The sequence below is a fragment of the Heliconius melpomene genome, chromosome 19 (genome assembly GCF_056956725.1).
Source record: "Heliconius melpomene rosina isolate 202511_hmr_F chromosome 19, ASM5695672v1, whole genome shotgun sequence".
In the NCBI taxonomy this organism is placed as follows: domain Eukaryota; kingdom Metazoa; phylum Arthropoda; class Insecta; order Lepidoptera; family Nymphalidae; genus Heliconius; species Heliconius melpomene.
The window spans coordinates 6,950,286-6,967,120 of NC_140407.1; the positions used below are offsets into that span (position 1 = coordinate 6,950,286).

General features: G+C 32.2%; 2 protein-coding genes across 4 annotated transcripts in view; one reads left to right on the forward strand and one right to left on the reverse strand.

Annotated features, from left to right (window-relative positions):
- Positions 1-135: 135 nt before the first annotated feature.
- LOC146528543 (uncharacterized) lies at positions 136-12,031 on the reverse strand. The gene is made up of 9 exons (XM_085203068.1): positions 11,902-12,031; positions 10,894-11,100; positions 6,215-6,362; positions 5,661-5,813; positions 5,356-5,419; positions 4,305-4,411; positions 4,031-4,122; positions 3,028-3,180; positions 136-2,378 (listed from the first exon to the last, which is right to left on the reverse strand). The coding sequence occupies exons 2-9, from the start codon at positions 10,932-10,934 to the stop codon at positions 2,285-2,287; spliced, it is 852 nt and encodes a 283-aa protein (XP_085059194.1). The 5' UTR covers positions 10,935-11,100; positions 11,902-12,031; the 3' UTR covers positions 136-2,284.
- LOC146528544 (embryonic polarity protein dorsal-like) overlaps positions 12,017-16,835 on the forward strand; it is a 37,224-nt gene continuing 32,405 nt past the window's right edge. For all 3 annotated transcript variants that reach the window (XM_085203061.1, XM_085203057.1, XM_085203058.1), the window contains exons 1-2: positions 12,017-12,157; positions 15,070-15,252. In XM_085203061.1, coding sequence (XP_085059187.1) covers positions 15,117-15,252 — 136 coding nt within the window. In that variant the 5' untranslated portion in view covers positions 12,017-12,157; positions 15,070-15,116. The remainder of the gene's footprint in view (positions 12,158-15,069; positions 15,253-16,835) is intronic.

Genomic DNA, 16,835 nt, shown 5'->3' on the forward strand with positions numbered 1-16,835 from the left:
CAACGGTCACAAAGGCCAAACAAATGACGTCGTGACTACCCACCTACGTAATATTTAGAAAAATTGTATAAAATAAAAAGGAAATTAAAGACAAATGTAATAAATATATCAATTTAATATTTAAAACTGTAACATTAGGCAAATACTTATAAAATTAACAAACCTGCTTATAAAAACCGCAATTAAGTATCTCTCGTCTAAGTACTCGTCGTCATAAATTACATGTTAATATAAACTAAAATAATTACGAAACACACAAACATACTTACCAAACATCTTATTAGACAGTACAAACTATAAATATACGTATGAAAATAATGTATAATTCTCATCCATTTATACCTAATATCACCACGAATGACATCACGCCTGCGTTTACAATTAAGACAAAATCTTAAAATTTGTATTTACTTTTGATATATACAAAATCATTGACCTGACCTGAGAATATATTAAACAAAATTCAATAATTAAATGATTGCTCACATTCTTCATGTAAGATTTACTTAGAAACGTGACATGGTGTCTTTCAACGTTGTTGAATAAAATCTATTAAGAAATAATCACCTACTGTCTGTTTGTTATTTGTAGAATAGGCAACATTTTAATTGCGAGCATAGTAAATACCTAACAATTATATTGAGTTTATATTTCAAATACAATTAATTACTTACATCACACAAGCTTAAGATTTGAGCGACGATAGTAGGTACCTAAATACTTAAAAAAGTTAATTTGGTACCTAACTGGGACTTCATTAAATAATATTGATAATTATATTTATTAATAGGTATTTGAATTTATAAGAAAATTTTAAATTATTGGTACTACTTCTTAAAATGAAATAAAATAATTAATGTTACAAATCCGATATGGAATATGATACACTACACCTGAACACACATGGAAAAAAAGTTAAATCCTTTTTAGAAAGTCCAAAATATTTAGGTATCTTTAAATCTCAAAATAATGAAAAGGTACAATATTGTCTGCAGCAAAAAAAGAAATCAAATTGTATTACTCATTTTTCCTCTAAACTACGTGTCACAAACTCAACTTACAATGCAATGATTGCGTCATGTTTTTTCAAATATTAGCAAGTATATTTAAAGTTATTTTTATTAACAACTTCTGATTGATCTCATTTATTTTCGTGATCTAATAACATTATAATTTTAAAGACAATATCCTTACATTGGATAGCTAAAGTCTCAGCCTATTCAATAAAATACTTATTACATCGCAATATTATCGCGTGTAATTCTTTATATTGACATAACGTATTTATTTATGAGTCGATAAAAACTAAATATTAAGAGAAAGATTAGGAGAAATAAGTCAAAATACAAAAGTGATAAATACATTTAAATCGCCTAAGCCGTTTCTGATATTAGCGCGAACAAACGCATAGACCAACAGATTAATCGACAAGCACAAAAACGAGATTTAAAAATGATTGGTTTGGGTTCCAATTCAATAATAAATGCCCCCATTAATGTAATTTCTTATATATCTTCTCCATATACCTCTTTACATGAAAGAACATATATCTTCTTTTTCAGACCACGATGAATTAATTTCATTGTTTGTATAAATTATCAGATACGAATGAGGCCGAGAAATCTGTAGTTGTGTATCGTAGTGTATCTGTAAGATACCATATATTAACAAATCTACAATTAATTAATTATAATTTAACAGTTCTATGTAATAAAATTCACAATTACCAAGAAAAAGAAGCGCCTCTTGTAATAAGCGTGACTGGCAGTTTTTAAATATTAACAATTTATAATAAACTACCGTAATAGGTACCTATTATGTGGTGATTCATTTGGCCATATTTACCTTACTCACTTTCATATATTTTCCAACTGGCTAACATATTATATTTTTTATTTTTATTATTTTATTTCAAATTTTATACAATTTTTTTTGTCTCTTAAACTAACTTATTACGCACAAGAGACAATTAGATATTATGATTTTTTGTATAAATTACATGTACATTACATTTAATATTTTTTATAAAAAAAAATACATATTAATATAAATGGGTAAAATTTAATTAATTAATTAGTAATTTAATTTTACCCACTATATTTGAAGTAAAATATGAATTTGATACATGGCTGTATGTTGCACTGCCTTTCGTTAAGAGAAAAAAAATACAAACGTCAAACAGACAGCAGATGAAAATTTAAACCACAATTAAATAATGATTTTATAGCAATACTACCTCCTACTACTTGGTTTAGCGGAAAGGATGTAACTCTATGTATGTAGTTCAGCAGCCATGTCGCGCGGGCACTAGCGTCCACAGGACAGCGTCGGACAGCGTTTTGGGGTGGAACAGCCAAGCGCGCGCTGCGCCCGCCAACCTTGTGTCATATTATTATTATTATTATTATTTGAACCTCACGCTGTAGCCTGCACATAGCAGGGTAGCCAGAGGAATACAATATTAAAGAACGAAGAGATTCAAGTCTTCAGAACGGTTCGTTCCCCACGCACCGCACAGTTTTTGAGACATTCGGTGTGAGTGACGGAAATCAACGTCACGCTTTGTCTTGTTACCATTGCGACGAAATAGCAGGATAGGCAGAGGGAACCAATTGTTAATACACTGTGTTCCCCACTTATCGCTGAATTTTCGAAGCATTTCGTGTTGAATAGGGGAACTTTACGGCGCGCTTATCACCTAGTACCAGCGTGAATAAATGAAATTAATATTTCATTTCCCCGAGTGGGAATCGAACTCACAACCTGTATGTCGCGTTTACAACTTTACAGTAACACGCTTTTGCCCCTGCGCTACATCATGATAGATTAAAAGTATTATGTGGGGTATTTAAATTTTTTTATAAAATTTTAACATAATTAGGATGTAATAATATCTTTCCCAACAGAAAGAAATCATTTTATACATATTTTTTACTCTAGTCAAAGAGCAGCCCGCTTGGTTATACTTATAAAATATAGTTAATGTAGGTAAAACCAAAAGTCTTATGCTTAAAATCAGCGATTAACCTATACAAAGGTGGGGGGAGCCATCTCCGGCGCACAATCTCCAGCTCGGCGCTCAACGCCGCCACTTGCGCGCTCAGCTCCTGAGCTTCTTGTGCACTGCGGGCAGCTTCGACGCTCAGCTCTGAGCATTCTCGTTCAGCGCGTTCACGTGCTCTATATATCAAAACAAAATAAATGAGCTTGAGAATGTAACGTTTTTAATCTATCTTTATATTTTATATATATTTTTTTATTTTAACAAGTAATAAAATACTAAAATACCTGTTTTTAGATTACCAATACCGATTTACCAAAACAATGTGAAAAAAATATTCTTTCTGTTACCTTTTATTATTATCTTCTTTTAAAAAGGCGTACAATTTTCAATGACAATAATTCTTTTACAGATGTCAATATTCTTAAAGTGCCAATATTTGGATGTTTTCCGCTATTAAATAATTTTACATATTTTTTCACACACATATGAATACAATTAGACTGTTCTCAATTTAGAATCTAATTTTCACAAAACTTGAAAAATGTATGTTTAACTATTTACAGAAGGTTATTACCTAATAGTAGATAGGTAATAACAATAAGTATAAATCAGTACGGTCTACGAGTCGTGAAATCGTGAAGTTATCTGCAGATGGCTGCGCCGATTTGAGTTTAGGATTTTCAGACTTTTCAGCTTCCACGCTGTATCCCGCATGTAGCCGGGAGTCTAGCAAGACACTCCGTCCCCCACTTTGGCATTGCCTGGCAGAAGTCAACTAGAATAACCAGATCGAAGAAACGAAAATATTTAAATCATTTTTATTTCCCCGAGGGCAAATCGAACCCACAACCTGTCGCGTTTACAGTCGGACGCTTTTGACCCTCGGTCACTATTGGCCTCAAGATTTTTTTCTTACTTTTGATTATTTTCTTCCTTAGGTCAACAATACGCTAAAGTTCAGAAAGCCTTACTCCGGGGCGGTCACGACTAGCCCGTAATGTATGGTATATTTCTAAGATCACTAACTCCTTCTCCCGCCGTTGCTTGGCGCAGAGGTCGCGTCGCAACGCCGCCATTGCACCTGCTCTCCGCGCGCTCTCTTCTTCCAACGATACTATCTACATAATAATTTATTGTTGTAAATGTAGGCATAATGAATGCTTAATTAAGTAAGTTAAGTTTTATTTATATTCTATATTTGTTTTTTTATTTATATCTATACTCTATATTATTGTCATTTTTGTTAAAAATATGTATAATACAAGAATAAGACTTTTTCTTTCTAAAGAACACATGTTACCTTTAGTTCAGCATTGTCGTAGCGTTGCTTCACAGTTGCCAAAGCGCTTTGCTCGAGGATGAGTACGTTACGAACACATTCAAGTTCATTACGACAGTTCCTCCACCCTGAGTTATTTTTATTCGTTATTCACATTTTAATTATAATTACGTATACTATATATATAAAAAATATGTTCACACTGACTGAGGTAAGGAGGCCGTAACCGCTAATGGTAGAAACGTAAAATTTGGACAAATGTTTACATTCGTAATAGGGACATTTTTATAAAATTTGAAATTTAGACTCTTCAAAATATTTCATTGAACACGTGTTTCATGGCTTATTAGAATTCACCCCTAAGGATGGGGAAGCGGGCGAAGCGGCGCGCGTCCTCTAGTAAAGTTATATAACTTCTACAATTTTATTTTAGAGGCCAGCATAGCGCAGTGGCATACCATTCAAGGACATTTCCACTCAATAGGAATGAAATATTTTCATTTCCTTATCTTGACGATAAGACAAGTGCCGCCAGTCGCCACTCAACACGCAATGTCTGGATTTCCTCGAGTGGGTATCGAACTTACAACCAGTCGCATTTATAGTCACATTTTGTGCGCCAAACCTAGCCTCTTACCTTATTATTATTTAATTAATATTTTATTATTAAATAAACAGTATTTTGTCGTGCACTCCAGTACAGACCACAGATTCCGACTCAACAAGCACAATATGTAACTTCCCGTTCTATACTTTCAATATGAATCCTATCGTTCTTAGTTACCATACTAATACGTTTTTTTTATCTATACTATTTGAAAAAAAATGTTTACACAACGGCAACGTAGAAAAACTGTGAGGCAAAACAAATTAGAATCCACAGTTATAAAAAAAAGAAAATTTCTTACTTTTTTCACATAGTACATTGTCTAATTAATTAAGTAAAGTTCTACATTAACTATTATATCGATATCTATTGATACGAGTAGATACATATATGCCTTAATCATTTTTACTTATTTTGTAAATAATGTAATTTATTTGATTTAGTAATATTTATATTGTAACTAACCAGTACTCATGTTGGACACGCGATCCTCTGCTGCACAAATATCTTGTTCCAGTGCATATTTTTCCTTAAAACGAATTATATTTTGTATGAGAAAATTTGATTTTATTCGTACGCGTTTGAGAATGAACGTACTTTTTCGGTAAGATCATACATCATACTTAAAAATTTATATCTTTATTTTTATTTTTTTGTTAAATATTGTAAGGTAAATGATATTAATTATTATTATTAATTAGACACAATTGGAATTAAAAAATATTGTATATTTTTACTTTAAAGACAGTTTAGACAGTATTTATGATCACCTTTTCAAGCACGGTCTTCTCCATTTCCTTATCCCGTAGCAACTGCTTGAGTCTCTCAAGCTCCCTCATGGCGAGGCGAACTTTGGCGTTGTCCGAGTCCAGTAAAGATTTCAGCGCTGACACTTGGATGCGAAGGCGTTCCGAAGAGTTCACCTAGAGTTTATTAGAGTATTTGGGAATAAAAAATATTCAAACTTTATATTTACACACTTATTTACTTACACTTTAAAAAAAACTTAGTAAATAAATAGATAATATATAATATATTTAAAATCAGCAAATCTAGAGAATCTTGGCTATCAATGGCAAAGTGGAAATGGTCATGTTAATAAATGAGTAACTACGAAGGTTGTAAGCTCAATTTTTTTTCGATAGAATTACGTATTAAATATTAATAGCATCGTTTATTTTATGATATTTCAGGAATCGTAGTATTGACGTCTGCTGTTCAACAAATAACAAACCTGAAGAACAAAGTGGCTTAGATTATCTAAAGAGGATTAAATTTCGAGAGAATACGTTCCCACGACTTATATTTTTTATAGCACAACCACCTGAACTTCTAGCGTCTTCCGCACATAGCGCACCTCCTCACGCTTGCGTCTCCACGCCGCTACCAACATGAACACGCCGATTCGGGATGCCGCCTGCTCCGCCTCGCCGTGCAAGGGCGGCAACTTGAGGGAAGTGAGCTTGTGTTTGCTGGAATAGAGGAGTAAAGTCAAGTAAAATACTCTTTGTTTCTAGAAGGGCAGTGCAAATGAACATAGTGTTAAGAAACTCAATTCCCCACGCAATGCTTCGTCTGCAATTTCTTCCAGGTACTTAACCTTCTAAATATACTGTTCACTAGCAAAAATTAAAATAACACAAGTTACATAAGCATAAGGATACATTCCGATGACGCCGCACTTGGACCTCGCGGAATCGAACAATAGTGTTTTAGTATTTTGCTGATTTAACTGTTTTGAATTATATAAAATTTTAATAAAGATTCTCTGTCTTCAACTTGCTTTAAAACAGAAAGGTTGTTTATAAAATTAAATAAATAATTTTTAAAAAGCCTTTTTCTCGCCTGAGTAATTTAACTGGCGCAGTCGGTAGGATCGCGGCGTGTTTGGCTTTAATCAAACTCTTAAAGCCCGCGAACGGTTTCTATCGTTATTACCGCGATCTATTAAGAAGAATCTACGACGGCGAGACCGGCGGAGCACCTAAGCATCGGAGGTTCTGCCAAGCAGTTGAGTCCCGGTTGGAGATGCAGAGGTTTCTTTGGTGAGTACTTTTGTTATCCAAGTTCCTATGCTATATTTCCTTCCGTATTTTTGTATCTGTCTATATAGCTCAAATCGCGATAGGCATTTACTATTATTGAATAAGTTTATGAGAAATAAATGAAATAATAAATAAATGAAATAATAAATGAAATGAAATAATAAATGAAATGAAATAATAAATAAATGAAATGAAATAATGAATAAATAATTAAATGAAATAATAAAATATTATTTTAATAAATATTATATTGAATTGAAATATTTTATTTGTTTGAATTATTTTGTTAAATAGGTTAGTCGTGATTAAAAGATAAAATGTCTTTTGAAAATTGCGAGAATTCTAGTTTTAAGTTAATTTCAGATCTTATGCCACGTTACGATGGTAATTCAAAAACGTTGAATTTTTATATTAGAGAAGTAGATAATATATTGAAATTAATAGAGGGCGCAGCGAAACACCACCCCGCTATTGTGTGTTTGATAAAAAGTAGACTCAGTGGAGCCGCAATAGATGCAATAGCATACGAAGAATCTCTAGACTCGTGGGACGCGATTAAACGCGCTTTGATTAGAAGATTAGGTGAACCTAGGAACGAAATCCAACTAATGCAAGAGCTAACTCGAACGCGACGTAATAAAAATGAGGACGCGGAAACTTTTGGGAAACGCCTTCGAGACATACTTGACACCCTTTTGTCCGTAGGTAAACATAGTAACAAAGAATATTATGAAAACATGGTTATAGAGCAATATACGAACCAATTAGACTTTCAAATTTCAATAGGTGTGCGTCTAGCCAGGCCTACCACATTAGAACTAGCAATTGTACAAGCTAGGCAAGAAGAAGCTAAGCTCACATACAATAGATTTGATAATAATTTTAATATGTCAAACCCCCAAAGTAAGGTTAAAGAAAATCATAGAAACTTTATTCCATTTCCAAATTCACAATTTAGATTAACCAACCGACAACCCCCAGGTAATTATAGACCTTTAATTAATCATAGAGGTAACATCCCTCACCAGCAAATAAATCCACCCCAAAAAATATCAGATGTGACTATGAGGTCAACAAATAAACCAGAGAAGCCGCAGTTCGCAGTGGAGGAACTCTTCTACACAGACGAGCCACAGGAGCAACAACTCAATGAGTATTCCCAACACTACACCCCAGGTGAGTATTATTATGATAATATACATATACCAGACGAGCAGGATACTTATGAACCAGTTAATGACGAAATAAGTAACCAGCAGGATTTTACGTTAGGCATAGACCCAGACGTAAAGAGATAGTAAAAATAAATAATCATGATAAAGATGATTTACCCTACATAGTAATTCCCGAATTTAAAGGTAAGTTTTTAATTGACACAGGAGCTTCTAGATCCCTTATTTCATCAGAAGTTATATTTAATTCTATTTTTCAAAATCTTGTAGAATATGAACCATTTGAAATAAAAACAGCCCATGCGACAACACAGCATAGTCATGTAGTGAATTTACCCTTACCCCCAATCTTTAATAGTGATATTCTTCATAAATTCCTTATTTTTGATTTCGACCCTAAATACAAAGGACTTATAGGTCTAGATTTATTAAAATCATTATCTAGCAATATTAATTTGAAAAATAAAATACTACATACAGCGACAGCCGACATACCTATTTATTTCGACTATAATAAGAAACTTATAAAAATAGAACCAAAGTGTGAAAAACATATCACGTTAAAAACAAATTATATTGACGGATTTTATATCTACGACGATTATATTTGGTCTAAGGGATTGACATCCCCTGCTGCTATTATTAATGTTAAAAATGGAAAATTTATAACCAAAGTCATTAACACCAATTCAGAAGGACGAACCATATGTAACAGAAGTACATTTAAATTACGACCATATAATGTTATATATAAAGGCAAACAAAATATAAAAGCCGACGCCTTTCCTATGAACGAAATATTTTATAATAATGTAGAATCATTATCAACCATAAATTCTAATAATAATAAAGTCGACAATATAAATGACAGTATATCCCAAGACGTAGGTGCACAAACTAGTGTAAACATAGCGCAGGTACCCCTTGTATCTAGTAATAACAACGATAATAACATAGAGCCTGACAACGACAGACAAAACATTATCCCGTCAGAGACTGAGACTGACAGTATGAGTATTATAACAATCAACCCTGATAATCTAGTATCTACTAACCATTCCCAACCAGACAACGAAAATAAAGGCTTACTAATTAAAAATAACGATAATGACAGACAAGTTAGGCAGTTTAACCCTAAAATAACGCCCAGTTCAAAGTTTAACCCTAAAATAACACCCAGCTCGAAATACAGAGTAGACAATAGATTAACTAATACTAGGATATTGGTAAAAGTAAATAATACTGAGAAGAAAATTGTATCATCTTTAAGGAAGTACATAAGAAAACCACATAAGGTAGGTGAAACAGTCTATGAGCAAGTAGCTAAGACGACGCTCAGAGATGAAGCCATACCAGATTTCAAAGGTCCGTATAAAATAATTAATTTGCACCCTTACAATAGAACGGAGATTATAAAAAATCATCCTAACTCTAACTCTAATAGAGTTCGTTATAAATTGCTACGAAGGCCTCATCAGGTCCCTCGTGTTCCACACAAGAGCCAAAATAACCCTAGATCCCATACATAATGGAATTTTATTATATTATTATTATTTACATTTTATTAATTAAAGAAAAACTATTATACAAAATGATATGTTTAACCTTGCTTTTACTTACTTAATAACGAATAAGTATTATATATAATAGTTCTATATACAGAAAAATATTATATATAATAATTTTACATACAAATAAATACTATATATAATAATATATAATTATTTTAAAGAACTTATTTTGTTGTATGCGAGAATACTTCATCTTAAAGGATATATAAGGTTTATAGAAATAAAATAGAATATAAGTTAGATTTACTTATAAAAAAACAAAAAAAAAATATATTTTTACTATTTCTAGAGTTAATCATGGTATTATATATGGTTTAGTTTCGATAGTAGTTAGATACTACTAATTATTATAAGGAAATTTATTAATTCATAAAAAATATATGTAGTTTTAATTTTGTAAACATTAAACCTATTCAAATAAATAAATCAAAGTGTCTATTATGATGAAAGCATATAGTACAGAACATTTCCTAATTTCCATCCTAGAAATTCCTTCCATTTCTAATGATAAATATAACCTAGTTATTCCTCATTCCAACCCTTATACTTGGTAACAAAGGGTACTCTTACCTAAAAGAAGGATTTAGAATATATACCTCTCGATTATATACATCAACTTGCATATAATATCCAAACCCTAGAAGAAGAGGAGAAAATAAAGAAATAGAGTATTATCCTGGCTGTTTCAAGCTGATCTATGATTATTATATACTACTATAATAAATGTTATTTTTGGAAAATCTACGAGCATTTTCCCAGAGTCCCGGAGGAAACCAGCAGCGAGGACGCTTCAGGAACCTGCAGGACCAGCTTCCCTCTTAAGGAGGGAGGAGTTACATAAGCATAAGGATACATTCCGATGACGCCGCACTTGGACCTCGCGGAATCGAACAATAGTGTTTTAGTATTTTGCTGATTTAACTGTTTTGAATTATATAAAATTTTAATAAAGATTCTCTGTCTTCAACTTGCTTTAAAACAGAAAGGTTGTTTATAAAATTAAATAAATAATTTTTAAAAAGCCTTTTTCTCGCCTGAGTAATTTAACTCACAATATGATATTTTTTTTTAACTATGAAGAAGACCAGTATTTTCGTCATATGTCAAATGTCATTATAAATACAAAATCCCCGATTTGCCATTAGCCAAGATATAAGACGTAATCTTGATTATACCAACATTAAACACATAATATCGTTAAAACGTTTTACTCACACATCTTTTTTCATCCTTTTGCTTGGCGTCAGATCCTCCATAGACACAGCTTTAGGGCCAATCTTGGCAGGTCTGGCGGGAGTCTGCGTCAGCTCGTCTAGGCAAGTGCGTATGCGAGTCAAGTTGGATGATGGTGATACCCTCGCTGTGAACTTGTTCACAGGTGCTGAGAACTGTTGCTTCTTTAGGTGTGACCTTTGACTGCGTCTAAGGGGATGATAGATATATTAGATACAATGTAATTCCATAATGTAATAATAACAAAATTAAGGCCTTTGTTACACCGCCTATAAGCGTAATTAATTAATGATAAGAGATCTGTGAGTACTGTACTCCACGTGTGATATCGAGCTAAAAGAAAATCTTTTTAGTTCTAGATCCCTTACAAGATCATTTCTTGCCACAACGGTGTATGTACTATAGAATATATTTTAATTTATTAAAAAAAAAGATCATTTATATTTTGCTTTCCATTGGACTAATAGTGACGATTCATCAAACATCAAAAGATATTTCATAACGTTATCAAACTCATATTAGAGTCGGTATTTTTTTATATTACGAACCGTGGTTCTATGTTTCCTTGTGAATATTTTGTGCTCAATTGCTTTAAAAGTTTATATAAACTAACATCAACACATTGTAAGAAAATCTATACAATATACATATATATAGGACGTCACGTTACTTTACCCCGTTGATTTTGAGTGTATATTATTAATACAATTTTTTTATTACTTTTAGAATGCTTTACTTTCATGTAACTAAAAATTTTACAAAAGCGCAAAAATACATGGTTAAATTATTTAAGCATTCATTTTAAATATCACAAAAAAACTCAATGACAGAAACCAGAAACCTACAGAGCGACCTTATAACGAAATTTTTCAATTATTTATTCGCACTCGTACAAGACAATTGTAACATGTCTTTTCCTATATCATTTTTAATTCCTATTATATACATAGGTTCCAATACATGGCTTACGATATTTTCGCAACAATTTACCTTATATTTTGCTTGTATCATTTTTAATGACTCTGCCAGTTCCCCATGACGTGGTCCTACGTACACATTCAATAGTGGACGACGAGGAAAAACAATAATATTATAATGTTATACATATGATCGCGAGCTGACGACCCAACGCTCAATGCTCCGCCGCTGTGTTATCGATATGTCGTGTAATATTAATAATACTTAGCAGACTCTGGTTTTTCCAATTGTGTTTTGTGCTTGTTTTTGTTTATTATATTGTTTTAAGGTATGTGATTTTATTTTTGGAATTTTGTAGAAAATATAATAAAGAAAGGATATCTGTAAGTAATAAATATGTGTAAATAATATTTATATTTTTTATTCAAATATTGACAAAACAATAGACAAAACTTTTATTTCAAAAAATCAAACGTTTCTTTCCTTTTCGGCCCAATGTTACCAGTTGAATAAATTATATTTTTATTAGTACAAAACCTATTGTTTCTTTATTTACAAAAAAAAAACATAAACTCACTTCTGTCATCCTATGTTTTGTTCCATATTAAAAATTTTCTGTGGTAGGTATATTTTTACTAATCTACTACTAGATCAATAGACACATAGGCGATAATTTTTCTGCTTTCATAAAAGAAAAATGGCTAATGTATGAATGTAAATTTGATATAAACATAATTTACAGGCTGCATTAACATAATATAATATTTTTTTATTTAAACACATTCATTATTTTCATGCTAAGGTTTACTCTTAATCTAATACGACAGAACTAATTTATATTTCAATATATAAAATAACTAGCGGCCTGCCCGCAGCTTCGCCTGCATGAACTACGTTATTATTAATTTCTGTCTCCATGAGTACCTACGCCCTATAAGTGACGTCCATGCAAAATTTGAGACTCCTAGCATTTGTAGTAACGAAGTTTCATACAAACTTTCAACCCCAAAAACATCCCCTTAGAAGTCGAATATTGCAAATTCCCGTCTTAGCGAGCACCTACGTTATATAAATAACCTATGCAAAATATGAGATTGCACATGTAGTTTCTGAGATTTCGTGATGAGTGACCTTTCGATTTTATATATATAGATTATTCAATACATCTAAATATTACGCAATGGTTATGTTGATTATTTTTTTACTTTTGCGTACAAAGTACTTAAATATTCGGTCTTAAAAACTAAAGTAACACGATATAATATTTATTATGAAGACAATTTACAGATATTTTTAAGTCACGTAACTATTAATTGTAGTTCATATTACGTCACTTCACATTAACCAAACATTTTTAATGGTTTTTTATTAGCTTCATGCTGTATACCATAGAAGGGCACTTAGCAGGAACCTAGTGTTAATACACTCCATTCCCCAATATCTGCCGAATTTTCAAAATTTTGCGTGTCGGAACTCTAGTCGCACTTTCGTCTTGTTACCAGAGCGAAGAAATAAAAATATGAAATAATTTATTATATGTGCTATGTGCCTTAGCGCCACTTTATTTTGTAAATATAATTTTGTCTGTTTCGCTACGTAGAGGCAAAGGATCTTACGATCTTATCCGAAAGTAAACTAATGGCCTATCCCATTGCATAAATCTGTAGGTATTTGTTTTTTTAAGAATAATACATGATAGTATAGAATTATAGATTAAACAAAGTTTGCCTAGAAAGATTGTGCCGCAATCACCTTTGATTAAATTTATGGAAATATATTTTTCGTGAAAGAACTGCACTTACATGTTTTTTATGACAATGCATACATGTTTCATTTGAAAGAAAATCGCATAAGGAAATGAAAAAAATGGTTGCCTCTCGGTCTGCCGCAACCCCAGGGTTGCTAGGTTTAAACAGATGACTTATTGTTGATTATTTGCACAGACGTGTTGTGACAAATTAAAGCTTATTCTTTTCTCAACATTATAACACATGGTTGCCTATATAATAACTGCCGCAAGCAGAGGTTGCCATCATTTGAATATTTTTTTCCCAATCCGGTTGACTACGAGAATAGAAGACGAAATGCAAGGGCGGCAATCAATCACGGGCTGCCAAAAATCAATCTTTATTGTAGTTGTCTATCAGGGATTTTTTTAAACTCGTAAGTATGGAATAACAGCTTTAAAATCTTTAATTTAGAAATGAAAATTCTATACATTTTGCTCTATATGATTTCATGTTCGTGGTATTATCCTCGAAACCACAACATAATATTATAAGAATGCTATTTCCTTATATTCACACATATTTTCTGTGACCAAGTTATTAAGTTTCGTGCTAACCAGCCATGTCTATGAGACGTTCGATTTGTCATAAATAACAATCCATTATGAATACTACAATTTTTTTAATTCTATCATCAATATAGGATGTTATAACCTAATTACGTGTGGTGAGTAAAAGCGACTGGTTGTGGGTTTGATTCCTACTAAAGAAGATGAAATTTTTATTTCTTCGCTCTGGTGGCGAAGCAAAGCGTAATACCTCCGGAATTCGATGGAAAATGGGGAACGGAGTGTCTCTAACTGTAGTGTCTAGTGTCTCACACTAAGTTCTTTCTGCCTACCCTGATGTGAGCAGGATTCAGTGTAACGCTAAAAAAAGTAAAACCTTCGCGCTTTGTTTAACCAAAACAATGAGAGAGATTGAGTAAATGGGGATCCTTTATTGTACATCGTTTCATTTCCTATAAGAATATATATCTCTTTATATTGCGGGACTATTTGTTAAAACACAATAAAATTCGAAATGAAAAATAATGATGCCCCTGTTATTTATATGGGAAATCGAAAGTCGCTATAGGATCTCTAAATATTAAAATTAAGAGCTGCTGTTTGTTAAAACAATCAATCATAAATTATGTCCTCAAAATAATTTTACTATAGCTAGGAAATAAAATTAAAACTTTTTTTTGCCTCACCCTAATATTACCTACGGACGCGGACTGTACTTATAGTAAGAGCCTTAGAATGTACTTAGAATGTGTCATATACATATTAAACGCTAGTCAATACATATAAAAAATGTTTGCTCAACTTACACTGAATTTAGATGAAAGTACAGTAATATAGCGTCAAAGTATCACATAGGCTACAATATCTATATCTATCTTTATCTATTACTACTCTATGTAAACATTTCGTATATTTTGTCTAGAATACAAATAATTCTCACGCAGGTGGAGTGAGCAGGTTGGACCGCTCCCTCGACAGCTCCCGCTCCGAGATGTCCCCAGCACCCGCGCTCGCCGGTGAACTCTGCAACATCTTGCGGCCCGCCTCCGGCATACTGTTCCTGTTACAAGACACGGCCTTCATTTTACAAGATCGACCTAATAGACATAGAAATAGAATTTGCAAAGGTAAGCCTCTTTTTTTAAACTGTATGAATTTATCAATGCCTCTAATATTTCCGTCTCTATCATAATCATAATATATATATTTATAATTCAATATGTATAAAACTCTTTAATTGCTTCTTGATAAAGTTGAAATCCAAATCTAATAGTCATAGATAACTTCTTGGCGTGTAAAGTTTGTCTGGTAACAAGACAAAACACACCGCCTCTCAACACGCAATGTCTCGAAAATTAGGCAGAAAGTAGAGAACGGAGTGTGTTAACACTAGATTCCATGCGTATCCTGCTATTTTCAGGAAACAGCTTAAAGCTAAAAAATATTCTGCGAAATTCAAATTCACACGTCAAATCTATCCTCAGTCTAATTAACAAAACGTAGCACACTGTTTATAAGAAAATACAGCAAATTTTCTGACTTCACAAAGCTCTCTCTGGCCATGCCAGTGCAGGGCCTTTGGAAATTATTAATAAAGAACAATTGAACTTTATTTCAGTGTAATATATGCTTACCGCTTCCAAAAAATCCTAAAAATATTATCAGGCAAAATATAAATAAACGTTTTTCTCAAAGAATGTTATTCGTGGTGATGTCCGTAATAATATTGACAATTATGGCACTGGATTAATTTAATTCCAATTTCAAACACTATATTTTTTAAATATGACCTGACGTCTTAGTAATATATATTTTTTATTCTACTTATATTTTGTATCTACCTAATTTTTTTTTTTATATTTTGGCCCTCAAAGGATTTCACTTTTCTAATATATTTTTAATGCAATTTTTTCAATAATTATTTTTAGTATTTTACTTATAAAAATATTTTTAAAAATTAATTCGTGCTAAAAATTAAAACCAAACGGGTATTGATCTTGTTATTCAACTATTTATACATATATTACGTATAATGATTTTATTACCATCTTCCGCATTTCTGTCCACGTGTAACCATATTATAGCACCTTGGCCTAATTTTTGAAATATTAATTAAGTAACAATTATAATGCAAAGCATGGTGACGAGGGTTGATTTGATAGCATCAGGAATAATTTAAAGGTATAAGGGGATAGGGAGCGGCGTCACTCGGCCGGCGCCGACGGCGGCGTCGCGGCGGGACAGGTATGCTTTACGGGTTTGCTGTTTGTAATGTGTTATTTAGTCATATTAATAAAGTTACTACGATTAGTATTATCATTTTTTTTTCTTGAGGTTGTAGAAACACAGCAACACAGCATCTGACTGTAAACAATGTGTTCAATTCCCACTTGGGAGAATATTTATGATCTCGCACTTGTGACAAAGTGCGAGGTTGAGTTTCGCCCTACAACACGCGTTTTTTTTTCAAAATTGTGCGGAAAGTATGAAAAAAGAGTGTATTAACACTAGGTTTCTAAATTATGCTTTCTTTAAGTCATCAAAAAGCTCAGCTTAAAAATAGCTTTAATAAAAATATACCAACCGAATTGAGAAACTCCTCCTTTTTAAAGTTGGTTAAATATATATGAGATAATTATAGAATGTATGAGACGAAGTGACTAATTACAGATTTACTTACTAATATGTACCTATAATTCATGTCGTATTT